We start from the raw sequence: 20189 nt of genomic DNA on the forward strand, positions 1-20189 counted from the left end.
TTAAATGTATTTTGTTAAACAAATGTACAACGAATTTTCAACATTAACACATTTAAGAGGAAAAACTTATTAAAGCATCAAAATTTAAATTTATGTGGTGACCCATTCAAAAATGATTACACAGCAGATTGTTTTCAAAAAAAATCTATCAACGCTTACCAAGCTGCTAACTCGCCATATTGATGCCCCATCAATAGAAGATATCATCGCACTAACAAGAGGAAGAAATAGAAGCCATCACCCACTTAGGATGAAGCAATCAAACTTGGGCTCCCTAAAAGGAATGTTCCCATGTAACACCATTGAACACTTCAACACCTTCTCCATTGATCCGGTAAAGTTTGAAGTCAATAAAACCTACAGAAGCCAAATTATAGATCAAATCTGGACTAAATCACCAGGATTTCTGTGAAAATTTGGGCAGTTTTTCTTAGAAATTTGATGATATGAACAATTAAATGCAATAATGTAATGAATATAAATAAATCTGTTATGTTAGTTGCTGATAAAGAAGTCAACCTATGTATTTAACTCTTCAATTGTCAAGATCTATGTTATTTCAAAGTGAATACAATTAAGCAAGTGTCATGGCAGGCGCATGGTAAATTCGATATTTGTTTACCGGTTAGTTTATCTGTTTCTTATTTGGATTTGGTTGAGGTTATAAAGCTAAGTGATTATAATTATTCTCATAGCTATGAAAAATATTCCGATTGCTGAATAACTGTGAAAATAGGGAAATAAGTAGTGAAAAAAAAAAAAAAACTAATGAAACATAAATATGGCTTTCGACTACCGTCTATTTAGACAGAAGGTAAAATTAGTAAATATAATGACAGTATCTATCGTTGGACTTTACTATTAAAACTTTAAATTGTCAGGAATAACCTTAATGCATTGTTTAAGAGTTCTTGCTTTCCGATAGTATGAAACCTAATTAATTACTTCATCTGCAAAGGAAATATGTTAAATTCGAAACGCATTCATAAAACCCACACCGTTATAGAGATGCATGGGCTTTTTAAACTATGATTTGCAAATGCCCTCCAGTTGTGATGTATTCATATGGATAAAAATAGTGTAAGTTCTAAGCGTATGCTACTAGAGTAGCAAATATTGAATAAACAGGTAGAGAGGAACCATTATTCCTCTCCCACAATCTTGTCCATAAGAATTCGTTTTTAAAATTCTTACTTTTAAGAATATAGGGTTTGCACCCCCCCCCCCAAAGACTCAATCAAAACGAGCGAAAAATAATAAAATATAATAATTTTATCTACCGTTATTGACTCGTTTGCGAAAGAGAACTTATTTTGGTCGAATGACGAAGAGCACTCAAACGCCTGGGCACAATGGGGACTGCCGTGTAAAATCAAAGGAGTAATATTTTAATAAATAAAAATATATTAAATAAAAATATAAAGGGGTAACATTTATTTCTACAAGGTGGGGAAGAAACTATTGTTTGGAAAGAAGAAATAAAACCCCTAACAATATATGGGCACACCTGTGATACACAGAGAAGTATTAGCATAAAAAAATCGATTTTTTACTCTTAATTTACTTTTAAAAAGTATTATAAAAAGTTATTTTGAAACGCGATTATTGCAATCCAAATTTTTTTAAACTCGCGAAGAAATGGAATCTGGACAGACTGGTTTATTATTTTACATCAAACCAATCCAAACGAAAGGAAAGGAAAGGAAAAACATCCAAAGCACATGTAACAACGCACGTACAAATTCTGGAATGAAGTGTATTACTTTTTTTGAAAGAATAAAAACCCTTCTATGCAAACTTATATATTGATGCTGATTTCCCTATTACGTTTGACAACTTAACTCAAATTTTTGAGAAACTAAACATTCTGAATTCTTTTCTACAAGGTGGAGAAGCAACTATTCTTCTTTGTAAAGAAGAAATTAATGTGTTTATTATTATTATTAGCCATGTGGTGCAAGGAAGCCTGAGGCTTATGCTGTACCAGCCAAAAAAAAAAATTTTTTTGAATTACCGCGCGAGAGAGAGAGAGAGAGAGAGAGAGAGAGAGAGAGAGAGAGAGAGAGAGAGAGAGAGAGAGAGAGAGAGAGAGAGAGAAGGGAATCACCAAGAAAAAGAAGAATGATGATATCCAGCTCAGGACCCTGGGTGTGCTAAGCCAATACTCATCAGATGTGAACCCCTGGGTTATCAAGAACCTTTGGTTAGTAGCGGATCAATAACAAAGATATACAGGGTGATTCACTACCAGTGCGACAAACTTGCAGGAGGTGTAGGGGGCACAAAGACAAATCGGAATCACATAGCATTGCAGGGTCCGAAATGCCTTCGTCATGCGGTAGAGGACGTTGAACGGGAGGTCGCGTGAACAGCGATCCCGCTGGAAGTCAGCATTTGCGAACCGGTTTCCGAGGCAGTAGGATGGACGAGTATTCAAACGTTGAACTGGCCGACATGCACCTCGCGTATGGAGCTGCGGACTGTAACGGGCGCGCCGCTCTGCGCTTGTACCAGGAACGTTTCCCGCACAGGCTCCTCATCATACGATTTTGGCACGTGTGCACAGAAGGTTACGTGAGACTGGTTGTTTCACTAGAGGTACCATGAATCGAGAGCGAACGACGAGGACGCCAGACAATGAGGAGAATGTCCTACGTCTTGCAGAAGGCAATCCGAGTACGAGTACTCGAACGATAGGCCAACGATTGGGTATTTCCCAATCCACTGTATGGAGGATACTGTCAACAAACCAAATGAGTTCATACCATCTGCAACGCGTCCAATCATTGGAGCCTGCGGATTATCCACTCCGGAGGACTTTTGCTACTTGGTTTCTTCAACAGAAACGGTTCGCAAATGCTGACTTCCAGCGGGATCGCTGTTCACGCGACCTCCCGTTCAACGTCCTCTACCGCATGACGAAGGCATTTCGGCCCCTGCAATGCTGTGATTCCGATTCGTCTTTGTGCCCCCTACACCTCCTGCAAGTTTGTCGCACTGGTAGTGAATCACCCTGTATATAATATACTCCAAAAGGTATATTTTCAATTTTAATATAATAATTTATTTTCAGTTTTTCCTTATATCCGTGTCCTATCACTGTGCGACACAGGGTTTTCAGGGCGTGGACTACAAAATTCAAAATAATGTTCCAGACTGAGTATAAAAGAACTGAGCAGTCAATTTGGAAAGCTCTGTTCAATAAAACAAGCAAAGCCCATTTTCTGGGAAAGCCGTTACTGTCTAGTTCCTTATACAGTTTTCATTAGTTATTACACCGAGTGGACAGAAATCATGGGATACCTACCTAGTAATGGGTAGGCCCACCTTTCGCCCGAATAAGGGCAGTCACACGGCGAGGCATTGGGTACACTAGTTCAGGAAAGCGTTCCACAGGCATGTGCATCCATGCTTTCTGCACCACTCTCCATAATTCCGTCGCGTTCCTGGGTGGAGGATCAAAAGCTCGAACGGACCTTTCTACAGCATCCCAAAGATGCTCCACAGGGTTCATGTCTGATGAACGGGGAGGCCATTACATGGTGGTAAAATCTGCGGAATACTCTTCGAACCATGTTCTAGTCACCACGGCTCTGTAGGGAGGCTCATTGTCCTGCTGGAAGAGTCCACTGCCCTGTGGATGCACGATAACCATGAATGGATGCAGATGGTCTGCAAGGATGGACACGTAACCTGGACCATTCAGAGATACATCTAGACGTACTAGAGGTCCTAACGTGTGCCAGTGCATCTAGATGTACTAGAAGTCCCAACGTGTGCTAATGCTCCTAAAAACCAAATAACAAACAAACATCCCAAGAATTCAGTCCTTTCAGAGTACTACAGTATATTAGAAACATTTGTATCCTACAGCTTAGTTTAGTTTTTGTCCTCTCAGTTTTTTGGATTATCTTAATTGCTTTTATATTGTTTTATAAAATTTAGTTGATTTAAAATTTCTGCAAAATTAGAGTGAAAAAGAATAAAATATTTAGGAATTAAATAATTTTTACTGGCTTAATAGTTCTTCGCTTTTTTTTGTTTAGGGAAAAACAGTTTAAGCAGGATGTCAATGTATTGGAAGGGTGAATAAAATTTGAGAAACACTGAGTTTAGAAAAAGTGAGGTTGTGTACAGACTCCAGAATTTCTCCAGGCTTTCAAGTTTATATGTTCTCAGAAAGCAAATTCCAAACCAGCCATAACACATGCATCGGATAGCCCAAATTCATTCACAATTCAAATCCAAACGCATCCAACATATTTTCTTCTTTATCCCTTCTGCTGCCTTCTTATGTATTTGAGAGACGTATTGCAGTTTGATGGGGTTGTCATTACAATTCTCGATTTTTGACCAACGTGTTATGGGGATGAATTAGTATCCGCCCCAATACCTCGTTGTTTAAAGATCAGAAACTAATAATTCAGTGGTTGTCATTATATTAAAGTATTCGGGCGAAAGGTGGGACTACCCATTACTAGGTAGGTATCCCATGATTTCTGTCCACTCTGTGTAATAACTAATGAAAACTGTATAAGGAACTAGACAGTAACGGCATTCCCAAAATATTAAAATTTTGTTAAATCAGCTTGATGATTAAGAATAACAAAATATAAAAATTTTAAATAGTTTTAATTAATAGGAAAAAGAGACAAGCGATATTTTGCATTTTGAAACCTGGCAAATATTTTACCAACAAGAAAAAGCTTTGCAATAATCAAAGTTCTCTCGCCTACCATAATCATCGTTGTAATCAGATTTGGTAACATGGTCAGGGGAAACCGCAGAATATTAAACAAGGAAATGGAAACAAAAGCTGTCGTAGCATCCAAAACATTATTTTTGTCGGACAGTACATAAGTTGCAAAACTTGCTAACGCCACCTGCAAAAGAAAAAAAATAATAATAAATAAGGTAAATCCACTCATAACAAGTTGAAAATATCACATAAATATTGAAACAGCACAATTTCATTACGTTCGCTAACACAAGATAGCCTATCAGAAAACAAGCAAATTATTAAATAAAATATAAAACATTGTTCCGAAATAGATTTTAAGGGGCCAGAAATGACCGTTCTAATAGCTTTAATAAGTTTAATCATTAATTATTTATTGAATTAAGTATTAAAAATTAGAAGATAGACTCTAGTGTAAGTTTTGGAGCAAGCTTTAGTTAAAATTTCTTAAACTATTTTATTAACTAACTATTAAATAATTGGTTAAATAGTTTAAGAAATTATAAAATACCCAGTTTTGTTTTACGGAAAAATATATTAAAGAAGGTATTAAGAAATATTTATATACAAAACAAGGTGTTTGATGTTAGTACTCACCAGAAAAGGGGAACATGTCCATAAAAATATACCCCAAGCATTCAAATAAGATATTTTCTTCAACTGAACCATTTCTTCTTTACGGATGTCTTCCACTTGTTTTTGAAAAGGCAACTCCCAGGCATATAGTTTCAGTACTTTTATACCATTCAGTATTTCATTCATTAGCTTCACCCTCTGGTCTTTACTTTCCATCTGAAAAACCTGTAAAACACATTTCTTTGTTACGTATACGGTGACATGTAGGCAAAGGCTTAATGGTCCACTACTAGAAATATTAATGTACACCGGATATTAACGGATTACTAACTTAAGTAATTGCTGGAAAAGAAACACTTTACTGCACGTATCAGAATAAAATATAGCCAAGTAACATATAAATTTGGAGGTTTTCTTTTTTTATTTGGAAGGTTTTTTTTATGATAACCCAAAGCCCGAGACGTATAAGAACCTACAGTATTTAGTACTATCTTCCCATGTTTCAGTTTCGTCTTCTCAACTTTCAACCCAACCGTGCATGGGCTGAAGATTGAGATGATAAGAGAATATATTTATTGATATTAGACCTGAATTTCTGTAGCTCGTAATTTTCAGGAAATACGTATGAAGGAATAAACGGAAATTAAGGAATAAATTAGGAAGAAGAAAATTTGGTTCTGTGAGTTTCAAGTTGGACAGTAAAAGATTGTTGACTGGTTTCGGCACGTGTTCGAACTACTTTTGAAGACAGCGGGAATTATAGCAGCCATTTCAGAAGAAAAGTGCCCATGGAAAAGGAACTACAGAAAAAGAATGCAGTAGAAATAGAATGTATATAAAAGCCAGAGAGTGGAGAGACTTTGTTAAAGATGAGTCATTAATAACCTAACTGTTCTTTTTTGAATGGAATCAGTCTGAGAGAGGTTTTGGGGGGGCACGCTCTAGATGTGGGAACAGTTCAGCAGATTTGCGATTTGTATAGAATTAACTGTTTGGAAGAAAAGTAACGCTGAGAGCAAGAGATAAAACTCAGTTTTTTAGATGCAGAGAAAGCAATACTTGTGATTTTCTTATGCCAAGAGAGATTAGAAGTCAGGTAATCCCCAATAGAGATAAGTGATGCTGTCTAGAAATCAGAGTGTTATCGAAGATAAGCGTAGAAGCAGAGGAATCCTTTTTGTGAGAAATAAGAGAGGACTGAGTTTTAGAAGGATTGAAATCAACTAAGTTGTCTTTTACCCACTAGAGAATTACCTGAAGATCAGCATTTAAGGAATTGAAACTGATATTCGAGAAGTTGAAGCTGTTTTTACAGGGGAAGATTTCTTAAAATGTAAGGTGGAATGCTGTGTGCTATCATCAGAAAAATTATGGATAGGATTTCCGATCAATGGAAGAAGGTCATTAATATACAAGAGGAAAACAGTGGGAGAAATAACTGAACCGCGTTGAACACCTGCATTAGTGGAGAGGTTAGCTACCATCACCCGCAGTGAGCAGTCAGAGGTAAAACTGGATACCGAATTGCAAAACACAGTTGGCAAACCATAAGAGGGAAAACTTATTTAGAAGACTTATGTCAAACACGATCAAACGCCTTTAAAAGGTCAAGGGCAACTGCTTGAATTTCACCAAAATTTTCTATCGAATTTGTCCTTGGATGGGTAACATAAGCCAGTATATCACAAGTGGATAGAATCCATACTGGCGATCATTGATCAGACGGAAGGTTTCTAGATAGTTGAAGAGTTGGCTGTTAATTGATTTTATCCATTACTTTATAAAGAGTAGAAGTACATGCAATGTGACGGTAATTGGATGGGAGGATTTGTCATCCATTTTAGGAATAAAATTGGCTGGATATGAGAAACTTTCCAAGAGGAAAGGAAAAGAAAGTGAGCTAAAAAAAGAGTAAGCTCAGAAGCACAGGTTTTGAGAACAAGTGGAGAAAATATCATCAGGACCTGAAGCTTTCTTAGCATCAAGATTGTTCAAAATCCTTCTGACGGAAGACACAGGAGGCAATGCATGGAGTGTACTGGGAATGTTAGGAGGCGATTTATCAACATCATTAATACAAGAGTTAGAAGAAAAGTAGGATGTTAGCATGTCAGCATTATCTTTGGTTGAAGTGGCAACAGAACTATCTGGTTTTGAGAGGGATGGGATAGAGATAGACAAGAGATGCGGCAAATAGCTTTGGGAAGAGAATGCTCAACTACCATTTAGACAAGAAGCAAGTTTTCTTTTCTTAGCCTGTTCGAAATCTAGTTTTAATTGATTAATAACTGTTTTACGATTGTTGGGAGCTTTGGTGCAGACAGAAAATTAACATGGAGATTTCGACACAAACTATTTTCCATCCTTGTAATGCTAAACAACACTAGGTTGAAAATGACCATGAGAGAAAGGTTCCATTGAAGAAGACTCCATCGCCAAGTTGTGATCTGAATTGCTTAGAGGACTACTCACCTCAACAGTGCACCATGAAGGGTTGTTTGTGAGAAACGGATCAAGCGTTTTGGCTGTGTGGTTAGGAATGTCTGGTATTCTGGTAGGTAAATGAACAAATTATGCAAAATCATTAGTAATAGCAAAAGCCTCAGCATCTCAAACAGCTGGATCCGTGTGAATAGAAAACAGAAGTCAGCTGGAGTTGTAAACATTAAAATCACCAAGGAAAATTACCTCACTGTTAGGAACATTGGACTGGCGAAAGTCAAGTTTCAAGGGGAGAAGTTAAAGAGTTAAGTGATTAGTGGAGTTGGGAGAATGACAGGCAACAGAATATGATAGAGATTTTAAGCCAAAGAATATCGAAAATGGGCGACTCCAAATTACTAAGTCTGACAGATAATATGAGTGCGGATATATGCACAAGTACCATCCTTGAAGCAAAAGGAATCATACAGCCAATAATTCAGACAACTGAGATGAGCAGTGGTTGAATCAACTGATAACTGGGATTCGAAGAAATGCATGGGGTTTGGCAGAATGTAAATGGACATCAATGGTATACACATTATAAACTATCTTTGTATGTCTTTTTCAGTGGAAGATCTATTAATCTGGAGAGAAAAGCTTTTTAATTACATTACAGAAAGGACAACAAAATTAGCCTCTTAATCATTTGTCTGTTTCCCTCTTTGTCGCACCACAGACTGAATGCAGATTTTCCTTTAAAATGTAAATTTTACCCTTTCTGTAACGTATGTAAAAATTTTTTTCTTCTGATTTATATACTCATATAAGTATGGAATTAATGTAATATATTTTCCTATAAACAATTACAAACTAAAGAGAATGTTAAAGAATTCTTCAATATTGAAAAAACAAAATGGGGCATGGGGAGAAATATAATATAAGAGTTGAAGGGCAACCCTCTACACTCAATGTAACATGATGTGAGAAGTACAAAAAAGGTAGAACACTACACTACGTGAATTTAAGTAAAAATTCATTCATTGAACAACAGTGCTGTTTTTAGAAAAACAGGCCTTAGTAGAACTCTGTTTCTATTTTAGTATTCTGTGTAGTTGTTCAAAATCATTCGGCATGTATTTAAAAGGCGTGGCGCTGCTGTCCAATCAATAAAAAAAGGAAATATAGGAGTTCGAATGCATAAAAATTTTAAGCATATCATCAAAGAGTTCTCTTGAAAGAGAAGTTTACCTTGGAGACAAGTAAGTATTTGTGTTTGTTAGGCGGGATCCAGGGTTTCCCCTATACACCGCAGTGTACTCTAAAAGCATATCGCTGAGCCGGCAGAAAAAAAAAAAAAAAAAAAAAAAAAAACTTTTCAAGGAAAGAACAACTAATAAAATGTTTGAATCCGTTACTGTGTGTAAGTGTGTGTTCTGTTGTATGTTGTGTGCCGGCTCCTGGCATTTCGCAGTCTGGGGGCAGAAGCAATTTCCTTCTACCCCCAGACTCCCGTCCCTAGCCACGTGGAGGCAGCCAGGAACTACTATACTTCATACTGATGCCAAACATCAAGAATAAATGGGAAGGACTTAGTAGGAAAATATTTAGAAGAAAGAAACGGAAGAAATAGGTTAGAAAAGGAAACAGAAGAGGAAAAAAGAATTTCCTCAACACTAGTGGCAAATAATTAAAAACATTTCAACAAATATTGCTTTAAAACTCTTACTATTACAAAATATTTATATTTTGTTATATAAAATCTTCCAATTGAAAGCAAAAATAAGTAAGTATATTCAACTACAGTTAAGTTAAATTTGATTCAATAACACCAATTAACTTATTACAACAAAATTCAGCAACTATTGGAACAACACTTAAGTAAATAATTACATTTACCATTTAACTTAATGAATCAACCACCAGCCCGAATGGGGCTGAAATTTACAAAATCTCAATTTCTGAGAAGAGATATACATATATACAAAACTAGAAAACAAACACAGAACAGACTCAGAAACCCAAAAACAAAACCAGGTAATAACTGTAAGTTACAATATAATACAAAAGTTCTAGAAGAGTTAAAACTTTGTTACATATTTACATTTAACTACGAGCTAAGACATCTCATTTACAACAGAAGTACAAGAAGAAAGACTCCACCCCAACCAGGGCAAAACAAAAACTGTGCATTATTATACCTAAAACACAAGAGTTAGATTCCTAATGGTGTCGATGTTATCTAAGAACTATCTGACATTAAGATTTTCCGACGTTTGAAAACCTTATCCGCAAAAGTTGAAAAAGCCCCAAACAATTCCAAAGAGGAAACCAAAAGAGGAAACTCAGAAACATCAAACACGTTTGTTATTAATTGAAAAGGAAGCCGTAAATCAACATATAAAGGACAGTCTAATATTATGTGTGGAACTGTTTCCAATTCACCACACAAACAGTTTGGAGAGTTAGCAAGACCGAAATGAAAAAGCTTAAAATTAATGCTACCGTGCCCAGAAAGAAGAAAGGTGAGATATAGACCTGGCGTAAACCAGGGAAAGTTATCCCTAGTAAAAATTTCTACTGTAGGTTTAAAACTATAAGTTACTCTTCCTTTTGTATTAAGATTCCAATCCTGTTGCCAGGAATCTTTAAAGAGTGCTGTCAACCTTTTACATTCCTCCTTATAGGTAAGATCCAAATTGTTAGAATACTGGTTCAATTGGACAAGAATACCTCGACTTTTATGGAACATAAGAAAATTTTGAATAACCTCATATTGAATTGGTAATTTCCCAGTTAAAACTAACAGGGCTGGGGTAGAAATGGTTCTGCAAGCACGTAATGTTGCTAAAAGGAAAAAACGTTGCGCTTGTATAAGATACTTTGCAACCATAGTTGTAGTACATTTACGGCCCCAAGCACCAGCAGCATAGACAATAATCGGGATAAAGATGCATCTGTAATATGTTCGAAGCACACTGGATTTTAAACCAGAAGTACATCTTGCTATATGAAGTATTTTGCCAGTGAGGATTTTAATTTTCTTTAGCAAGTATTTCGCATGCTGGACGAAATTGAGCTTATTATCTAGCATGACTCCTAAATATTTGAAAGAAGTTACAAGGCCAATAGAATTATCATTAAGTTTTACGGTTGGTGGTCTGTTAACAGCTAGCCGCCCCTTCAACAGCATCTGCTTTGTCTTTGAGACTGAGACCTCGAGCTTATGCAGTTGGCACCAGCAGTCAAGATCAAGGAGTGCCTCATTGGCACGTTCCTCCAATTCCAACCTGGAATTACCAAGGATGAGAACGACCAAATCATCGGCGTAAGCAACTTTATGTGTATATGGTAGATTTTGAGTGAGCCACCCATCCAGAACAACGGACCAACAAATTGGTCCCAGAACAGAGCCCTGGGGGCAGCCACGAGTAACCTGTCTCTTTACAACTTCAAAGCCAGAGGAGACAACAATGTTACGGTTTGAGAAATAACTTGATATTAACCTGTATAAAGGAATGGAAACCTCGGCCTCCCGAAACCTCGCGAGGACACTTTGCCACCATAAGGTGTCAAAGGCCCCCTTGAAGTCTACAAAGAGACCAAGGACATATTTGCTATTAGAGGCAGCTGTCAAATCAAGGGTGGCATTAATGGCATCCACCGTTGAGTACCCTTTCCGAAAGCCAAATTGATTACGTGCCGAAAGAGAATGATTGTTATAATAAATCTGAAAACGAAGTGAGATTAATTTTTCTAGTACTTTGCTTAAAGCAGGAAGTAAAGCAATAGGCCTATATGAAGTAACCATATTTGCCGGTTTGTCTTGATGTTTTAATAATATTTTCAAATTTGCTACCTTCCAAGAATCAGGAAAACAACCACCAGCCAAACAAGAATTCAATAAGTCACTAATGCAAGTCGGGCAAAGCTTCCAGATTCGCTTCAGTATGGACACCTCCATCAAGTCCAGACCGGGACATTTGCCCGAATTAAGTGAACTGATGGAGTTGTCGATTTCAAAAATGGAAAAAAGGTTCCTCAACACTTGAAGCAGAGTAACAAAGATGATTCAATCTTAAGGAAGTCTGCAAAGGACTCTCGGGAACGGTGATATCATCCTTTATTATTTCTTGTAAAATGAGAGTGATGGATTCCTTCCAAGAAAGAGTTTCCGTGAGATCTGGTTTTAGGATTGAAGAATGGATCAGACCAGGGTGAATCTTCTCAGTAACCAGTTTGAACACAAAACCCCAAGGGTCAGAATTTAAGTTTTTTGAAATTAGATCATCCCAAGCTTTTCTCTTACATTTATATATAGTATTGAAATAAGTTCTCCTTGATGTTTTATACTGTTCGTAAAAAGTCTGTATTTCCGCCTGGGGTCTGTGTGAACGCTTAGCCCTTTGAAATTTTCGCCTTGCAGAGCTAAAAGCTTTTCTCAGGTTCGAGAGCTCAGACGTCCACCAAGGGACGGAAGAAGGGGAACGAGAACATTTCTGCAATGTAGAGTCACAAACAAAAGAGAATAACTTCATAAATTCTTCAAGATGGGAATTAGTGTCCAGAGAATTCAGAAAAGCAATACAGGTAGGAGTAAAAGTATCCAAAAATTTTGCATCAAAAAGTGACCAATCTATATTAACTGTTCTATATCTGGGAAAATCAGCTGTGTGTCTGGAAGGGCCCAAGGAAACGTTAAATTTAATGTGGAATACAATGGCATTATGGTCACTACCGGACCACGTGGGCTGAACCGACCAAGAATGAATGTTACTGCCAAAGGCTCTGTTGGTAAGAGTTACATCAACACTGGACTGTCCGGAAGCAGAAACAAAAGTTGGAGGTGAATACGGAATGTTCCAAACCGTTAAACCTTTAGAAAAAATTAACTCCTCAAACAACTCACCCTTAAGATTTGGAGGAAAAGAAGACCAGAGCGACGAAGAAGAATTAGAATCTGTCATAATTAGTAGTTTTTCACCAGCTAAATGCGATAATACGTGGTCCAGATAGATTAAAAAAAGGCTCAATTGGCTGTACACCTTGTGAACAACGCATGTACAATGATATAGCATAAAACTTTTCAAACGGACCCTCTATGCAGGCGCAGGCAGCAAAATTAGAACACAAGGTATTAATTTTAGTAACAACCAATGAGGGGTCAGCCACCACCAGGGCTGCCCAAACCATAGCCCTGGCATTCCCCCCAGTACCAATATGCTGTATATGAGAAGAGACTATTCGAAACGAAAAAGGAAAGCCTTTAACCAAACCCTTTACTGAATATAATTCTTGTAAACCCATAAACGAAATCTTTTTATCAATTGCAATTTTTGCTAAGTCATTAGTAACCGAAGCTGACCTCTGACAATTGAGTTGTATAACTTTTAGCGAAGGACTAAAAGAAGAATGGAGGATTCTATTGAAAATTAGTTTTTGAGCGAATCAGCTCCTGTGCTCGAATAAATTCCGGGCAGCTAAGATCCCTATAAGAGTGTTTACTATCCTTTCTCCTCACCTTACAGTTAACGCAGCAAGGGGGGGAGTCTTTCTTAGTACAATTGTCAAATTGGTGACCTTGATCACCGCAGTGACCACATACATTAGCAGTTTGTTGACAAGTTTTTGCGGAATGACCATATCCTAAACAACGAAAACAGCGCGAAACAATGGTAAAGTCCTTTACACTGTGGGCTGTCCAGCCCAAGAAAACTCTACAATCCGAACTCAATAAGCAGTGTCTCATTTTCGGGGAAACCTCGAAAACTAAATGACGAGTATTTTTATTTTTCGAGCCAAACCTGAATCTTACTTTAGTATTTGTTTCAAAATCCTTTTTATCAATTTTATTACAGAGATTTTTCTCAAACAAGTCATCCAAAAAGTCCTCATCTGAGGAATCCCCAGGGATGTCAAAAACTACCAAGGTTGGGTTTAACTTCTTAGGATGTTCTATGTGAAGATCGCAGTCCGCAAATTTACCACAATTCTCCAAAGTACGGAGATCATTCTCAGTAGCAGTCTCTATTACTATCCCTTTCTCCCTTAGCTTTCGCACTGATTTAATCTTAACCTTCTTTAACTCTTGCTTAAAATCCGAAGAAAGGAGTTGTTTTACATCTTCGCTTGACGTTACCGTACTGTTTACGCCAGCTTTGACGAAGAGAACGTGTTTCGATTGAGCACCCGAAGGTGGAGGGGCTAGAGCTGGACCAGTTTGAGGTCTTAAATTAGTAGTAGTTACTGTAGCAAACGTGGATGCTGTCGAGGGGTCTGAGGAAACAGACAAGGGTTTGGAGATTTCATCCAATTGCTGCGTCAGCGTATCCAATTTTATTTGGATATCCTTCAATTGGTTATCTTTAGCCAGCAAGCTGGCAGAAACATCCTCAAATTTAGTCAAGAAGTCTTCCGCAGTTGCAAGTTTTGTACGAAGTTCTGTGATTTGGAAATCCTTTGATGTTAATAGTTCCTTCAAATAAATATTATCTGTAGCTGCAACCTGCAAAGAAGCAATCTCCTCCTTAAGCTTTGAAGTCGTCTCAACGTCTTTGGCAGCGAAGTCGTTGAAAAATTTCTTCTGTTCCTCCAAAGCAAAGGCCAACTTCTGAATTATCTCCTCCACACCATTCCAAAGTTGCCAAGATGATGTAATAAACTTAGATGGAATGCCCTTATACGAATGTGAAACTTCAGAAAACTGATTCTTATAAAAGTTAAAGGCTGAAATCAATTCAGAAGGATTACTAATGTCCACAATCAAGTTCTTGAGACTCTTAGACTGAGACTCATTCAAAGCCAGAGGGCCTCCAACTTTAGAAGGAGTACTGGTAAGAATCGAACCAATGGGTCCAAACTTCTGTGTAAGAGAACTGTCCAACACTGAAATGTTCAATAGTTGGGGACACTTACCTGTATTATCATCACGAGAAGTACTTGAGCTGGTGGAGCTATCCATTTTGAATGTAATTGTACCTAAAGTTTGATAATGAATAGTTCTGTTTCTACTCACCAGGGGGCGTTCAAAAAATTCACAAAAATAAGTATTTTTATTCTGAATTACCACACCAAAAATGAGCAGGATCCGCCCAATAGGTATCGAGAAAAGGGCGATTTAAGTTTAAAAAATAACAGCCCAAAAATAATATTGAAGGCAGGTTTGAGCAAACAAGACAATTATGCTTATATCTCAGTCCCTAATAAGCCAAAACCCCCAAAACTTTATGGAGGGGGTCTATAGGGCATGAGAAGAAAGTATACTAAAGGTCAAAATATTAGGAGCACCCAAACAAAAGTTACAAAATTTAAAAGACAGTGATAAAAATGGCAATTCAAGTATACACAATATTTTCAAGGTAACTATTGGTTACCAAAACAAATATATTATAGTCAATGATAATGTTTATATAACAGTGCAGCCAATAATCTGCACCAAAGATAGTATAACAAGCTAAAATGGTATTACCAACAGTCTGTAATAACTCAATATACAAAAACGCTATAGGTTATAGCTACACCACAAAATGGCGACTCCCATATGGAGGCAGCCATGCAAACACAAAATGGTGACTTACAGCAAACAAAAGTCCGCCAAAACTCAATGACCTTTAAGCCTATTGGTCAAAGAGAATGGGGAAGACAGTATGGCTGCCAGTATTATTCCAATTTATTTGGTAGGCAAGAGCTGAAAAAATATAAATCATGGTAATGGCTGGCTATTTGCACAAAACAAATTAATCTTCAGTACCCCAGTGCAACAATCAGCCACCCTAGAGTTCCAGAATGGTGTCAAGACCTTTAACAACCCCAAGCTTGAGGGTCAAAGGCCAAAGCAGAAAAAATTTCTGTAAGTGAAGGGAAACAACAACGTTAAGTGTCAGCCATTGTTCAATGTTATCAATAGCGATAATTTCAATAAAAAATGCAAACTAAGGATGAGGAGCAGAGCGCTATCCCTTCACTCACAGAGCCAAGAAAGTTATGAGTACACTCACCATAATTTCTTTGTTATGGGGACATACTTTTACAAAGGTGGGGTGGCCTAGAAAACACTGAAAAAGATAAATCCTGGGAGACTAAGAAAAACACGTCTGATCACAGCAGCGGACAGCAGAAGCCTTCACCTTGGAGACAGGAAAATTTTACCTCCTACATAATTTCACATTTTTTTATTATTAGCCATATGGTGCAAGGAAGCCTGAGGCTTAATGCTGCACCAGCCAAAAAAAAAAAAAAAAAAAAAAAAAAAAAATTCTGAATTACACCGCAAGAGAGAGAGTGTGTCAGAAGTAGAAGGGAATTACCAAGAAAGAGAAGAATGATGATATTCAGCTCAGGATCCTGGGTGTGCCAAGCCCATACTCACCAGATGTGAGCCCTTGACCAGTTAAAGAAAGCAAATGAACAAATATTTTTATGTTTTAGCTAATCATTGTTTAGCTTTTTCCACACTCCTCCCTCATCTAGTAAACTTAAACATCTAGATGTTTTATTAATAATAATCTGATGAGCTAATCCATACGAGGCGCTTTTGTCTTTCCAAAAACTTGACCCGTTCAGAAATTAGTTCAAGGATTAAAATTTATGCCATTATTTGAAGTAAACAAACTGCATCGTCCCTAAATGGTTCCATAATTCAAACAGGAATCGATGTGAAGAAAAAAAAAATTGAAAAAAAATTAAAGCGAAACTTTATTTTTTATGTTCTCTTTAATATTCTTGGAAGACGAAATTATTCTTTGATTATTCTCAACAAGGTTACAGTAAGCATTCAAGAGCTCCAGCTGTAAGTTGTTAATTTAGTGAAGGAGCTGATAGCACATTCATTCGAATGTGCTATGAGCACATTCATTTCGGGACGCCTGATATCGATAATATCGCCACTCCTTTGGACAGCCCCATGTGCAGCTCAAGCTTTAGTCAGAAAGGTTTTCTAAAATTATTTATTCCTCCTTATTTTTAACTTACCTGAATTTTCTTTGATTTCGCAGCTAGAAAGCCATTAATCGGAATTAAAAGAACCATTACTCCAAGTCCCGATAACACAGATGGACCAAGCAATTGCCAGAGAAATATAAGGGACAGTACTATCTGGAAAGGAGCTGACCATATTAAATTTAAGTAGGTCATCAGATCCATGAATCTCTGGGCATCAACCGACATCAGATTAACTATTTCTCCAAGAGTCGACTCCCTCCTTGCTTTTGTTGATAGTACAAGAGACTGAAATTGACAAAAGATTTAATTATTAATATTATTATTGAATAGTAGTATTAGAGAGGAGTGCAAAAAATTTAGGTGCGCCATGACACATAAAACCTTCATTTTTGTACTTCGAATATAGATAGCGTACGCCTAAGAGTTTTATCGGTATATGTAACTTATCGATCCCGATATTAAACAACATTACGTTCTGATATTATTGATTGGTTAGTTGACAATCAAAATGATAAAACCTAAAATTTCAAAAGAATATTGTTGTTTTTTTAAAGTGTTACCCGCAAATACGTTGTTTCTTTAATATTGCCTTTGTTGTTGTCGATTATAATTAAAATGTTTTAGCTGAGTTCGCTTTCTTAGTAGTTAATATTACACAACTAATTTCCATTCAATCATGTGCAACAATTTCACCACATTATGCTAGGATAAGGAAATTCTCTAAAAACCGCGCAGTTTGATTGACAGTAGCGGTTCATCGTCATTAGTGGCAACGATTTTTTTTTTTTTTTTTTTTTTTTTATCGTATGATGTGAGCAATACACGAAGGAATCAGTTTTTCCTAGCTTCCTTCGTGTATCGTGGCCGTGAGATCCAACTGGATAGTGCAGCACCATCGTGATATCCAAGCCCGAGGAGGGAATCGAACCCGCGACCTTTGGGTTGCCAGGCAAGCACTTTACCCACCCGGCTAGCCCGGTCGGCTGGCAACGAATTAGAAACATGTAACACTAAGTTCAGCAACGAAACCCGATTGTGCTGTTGTACAACATTAAAAACATGGTACGCAAATTCAGCTTAAGGTTACAGCAAAGAAAACTGATTGAAACAAGTGTTGTTTTGCTAAAAAATATATATAATTTCCTAATTTAACCAAAATGTAATGGATAACTGTAGCATAGATCTTGCGGTTAGGGGTCTCCTTACCCTGTACAGTTAGTACTAGCTTTCAAACCTTTTGATTAGGCCTGAAGATTGGATTCAACTTGGAATTTAGAAACGTCATAATTATTAAGTAGTTCTATTGTGTGGGAGTTTAACTAACTTAATGCACTACTTTGTACACAATAAAATTCACTTCATAACAACAATTCACGTGGTTCATAACAACAATTCACGAAATTAGTGCTATTGCTATTTGAAATTAATTGCATTTTGAAAATTTAAAATTATATCTAATCTAATGAAGCAAATATTAATTATTTTTATTATATAAAAAAAAAAACTCTTTAAATATATTTTTTTTTTATAAAACATACAGTACATAAAAAAAAAAAAAAAAAAATCCGCTGGCCATTCTCAAGAGCTCTGTCCTTGCAGAGTTATTTTGCAAGAATCTGCCTTGGTAAACCGTTATGAATTTAGCCAAAGTCTAATTGCATTTATTGCGTGAACTTGTACATTGGACTACAAGTATTAAACTAGCAATTGACTACAATTGAGTCACGTATGGCAATCCTTTTCCAGCCAATCGCAGGGCTGAGTGCGAAAAATAAGTTAAAACACAAATATAACAATTTTTGCGTGACATAAAAAAAAATAATAAAAAAGTCTTAACATGATAAAAAGATCAATGATTAAGTTTCGAATGAATTTTGTGCGCAATTACACTTGTGGTTTTCGACGCTAGATGTAGCTAAAAGACCATGAAACGAATTTGTCTTCAAATAAAAATTACTTTTTATAATACAAATTATTTATAGGCGGCAGCGCGGCGTGTCTGTATATTTTCCTATGCATACCACTGGGTCAGTGTTGCCAACTCTTAATAATATTTCCCGCTAGCCGCATACTCAAAATCCGCTATTTTTAACACTTAACCCGCCAAATTTTTTAAATTTTCATTTGTTTGTACTTTGTAGTGAATAAAAACAAACAAACAAATAGTATATATAAATAGTTATTTATTTTCTGTTTTTAATATAAAATCAATATCTAAAAATCTAAATTAATTTCGAAATTCAATATCTCCTCATCATATGCTTCTTGTGTACCTATTTTGCGAAGCACTTCTTCAGGTAAAACAATTTTTACAACACTTTTCAACTCTTTTGAGCCCGTATCGTACTGATAAGATTGCATTAACCGTGCCAACACTCATTCTGTTGCGTGTTTTGTTTTTTACTAGATTTAAGTTGCTGAATATTCTTTCCACATCTGCATTGGATAATGGCAAAATTAAAATACCCAATGCAAATTGGCTAATTTCTTTAAATGGATTTTCACCGCTTGCATCTGGATATTTCTAAACTTCTGACCAAAACTTCATTGTATTGTTCATGTTTTCCCATTTAACAAGAGTAATGTTTATATACTGTTGCTCATTTTTTTCAATTTGATTCAAAAGATTTGTCTACTCTTTGTACTTCAGATAAGATAGGTTTCAAAAATAAAATATACGCTAAATTACTTTCATCTTTGAACATTGAATAAAGAAGTTGTGCAGTATAACGTTTGTCAGTCAAACGAGTTATTTCAAAATGGGCTTTTAATTCAATATACTGTTCTAAAATTCTTGTTATAGCAACTTCAATGGATAATCACCTTGTTTGACACGAATGAACTATCTTTTTCGGATCTGCACCGTCGTTTATGGCACTGTATAAATATTTGAATTGATTTTGTCAGCTAGTGGATTTCCTAAACCAATTATAAGTTTCAGCGATCATGAATTTTAGACTTCTAGGGAATGTTTCGCGGGTTGCATGAGATACTGCTAATTGCAAAGAATGACATACGCATTTATTAATTAATATCAATTTCGGTACATCGGACTTCAAATGTATATAAACGCTGTTATTAACTCCAATCATAACGCTAGCATTATCTGTCCCAATGCCCACAAATTATTTAAATTCTCGTTTAAATCGTTTCAGCTAATTCTTCATATTATTTTTGGTATATTGTAATTATGGAAGGTAGATTAAATGATACTAAAAACAGACTGGCTCTGATGCCGTAACCTAGTGGTCAGGCGCGTGGGTGCATAAGTACACGTGCCTTGAGTGACCGGGGTTCAAGCTGTTGTTGTTATTTGGTTTTTAGGAGCATTAGCAACTAAGGCCATATTGCTCCGGGATATGCGGTGGTCATTCCTTGACCTTTCCGCGTCCTTCGTATTTGGTGGTGACGGGCTCGAACCCCGGTCTAATCAAGAAGCGTGTGCTGCGCACTGCTGCTCCTTCCCACCTGGCTACGGTGGCGCCCTCGGGATTCAAGCCCGTGACTGCTGAAT

General features: G+C 36.7%; 1 protein-coding gene across 1 annotated transcript in view; it reads right to left on the reverse strand.

Moving 5' to 3' along the window:
- The window catches only part of LOC150087930 (multidrug resistance-associated protein 1-like), a 217242-nt gene that overhangs the window by 120594 nt on the left and 76459 nt on the right, over positions 1-20189 (reverse strand). Inside the window, 3 exon segments of the mRNA XM_090369269.1 lie at positions 4737-4883; positions 5336-5539; positions 16706-16960. Of these exon segments, the coding sequence (XP_090225395.1) occupies positions 4737-4883; positions 5336-5539; positions 16706-16960 (606 nt within the window).

The sequence above is a fragment of the Mastigoproctus giganteus genome, chromosome 3 (assembly GCF_048544385.1).
Source record: "Mastigoproctus giganteus isolate SK-2022 chromosome 3, ASM4854438v1, whole genome shotgun sequence".
In the NCBI taxonomy this organism is placed as follows: domain Eukaryota; kingdom Metazoa; phylum Arthropoda; class Arachnida; order Uropygi; family Thelyphonidae; genus Mastigoproctus; species Mastigoproctus giganteus.